The 1,158-nt window shown below is 51.2% G+C and overlaps 1 protein-coding gene across 1 annotated transcript; it reads right to left on the reverse strand.

The window, feature by feature from the left end:
* Positions 1–459: 459 nt before the first annotated feature.
* Positions 460–1,152, reverse strand: LOC114073029 (olfactory receptor 14J1-like; the record flags this gene model as incomplete). Its single annotated transcript, XM_027910835.1, has 1 exon — positions 460–1,152. A coding segment is annotated over exon 1 (672 nt), but the record flags the coding sequence as incomplete, so codon positions are not given.
* Between the last annotated feature and the right edge of the window lie 6 nt (positions 1,153–1,158).

Below are 1,158 nucleotides of genomic sequence, written 5' to 3' on the forward strand. Positions count from 1 at the left end.
TCAGGCCTTGCAGCCAGAAAGGGGCTCACAAGGACAGTGTGGAAGTGGAAAGAGCAGCTCTGCAAAGCCCAAGCTCTGCTGCTCCCTGGCAGTGCTGCTGTGCTGGGATTCTTGTGCCCTTGCCCTTTGCCAATCCCCCCTGTCCTGCAGTGTGCTGTGCTTTAGGAACAGCTGAGAAGAAGGGTCTTGGACAAAGAAGACACTGCAGGGTTCTTTATTTTGCTTCAATACTCAGAGATCAAATTCATCGTTTTTACATCTCTGGGTCAAATTCAATGGCTAGACACAAAATTAAAAGGCAGATGCATAATAATAGTTATTGCACATAAAATTATTGCACAAGGAACCAAATAAACTCCATGAAAAAGCTGAGCAGGAAGGCTGGGCCATTACAGAGTCCCCTGAATGCTACACACCAGAACACAGGCGCTTTATTGCTCCTGAAAAGCATCCAGCCATCATTTTCCTTATGGCATCCCTGAGCTCCTGGTTCCTCAGGCTGTAGATGAGGGGGTTCAGGGCTGGAGGCATCACCGAGTACAGAACTGACAGGGCCAAATCCAGGGATGGAGAGGACATGGAGGGGGACTTGAGGTTGGAAAATGTGGCAGTGCTAAGGAACAGGGAGACCACGGCCAGGTGAGGGAGGCACGTGGAAAAGGCTTTGTGCCGTCCCTGATCAGAGGGGATCCTTAGCACAGCCCTGAAGATCTGCACATAGGAGAAAACTATGAAAACGAAACAGCCAAATGCTAAACAGATACTAACCACAATGAGCCCAACTTCCCTGAAGTAGCCTGAGTGTGAGCAGGAGAGCTTGAGGATGTGAGGGATTTCACAGAAGAACTGGCCCAGGGCATTGCCCTGGCACAGGGGCAGGGAAAATGTATTGGCTGTGTGCAGCAGAGAATAGAGAAACGCAGAGGCCCAGGCAGCTGCTGCCATGTGGGCACAAGCTCTGCTGCCCATGAGGGTCCCGTAGTGCAGGGGTTTGCAGATGGCAACGTAGCGGTCGTAGCACATGATGGTCAGGAGGGAAAACTCTGCTGACATGAAGAAGACAAAGAAAAAGAGCTGTGCAGCACATGCTGTGTAGGAGATGGTTGTGGTGCCCCAGAGGGAGTTGTGCATGGCTTTGGGCACAGTGGTGCAGATGCA

Source organism: Empidonax traillii, unplaced genomic scaffold (genome assembly GCF_003031625.1).
Source record: "Empidonax traillii isolate 1590-97213 ecotype Southwest subspecies unplaced genomic scaffold, ASM303162v1 scaffold5023:size15680, whole genome shotgun sequence".
NCBI classification, from domain to species: Eukaryota; Metazoa; Chordata; class Aves; order Passeriformes; family Tyrannidae; genus Empidonax; species Empidonax traillii.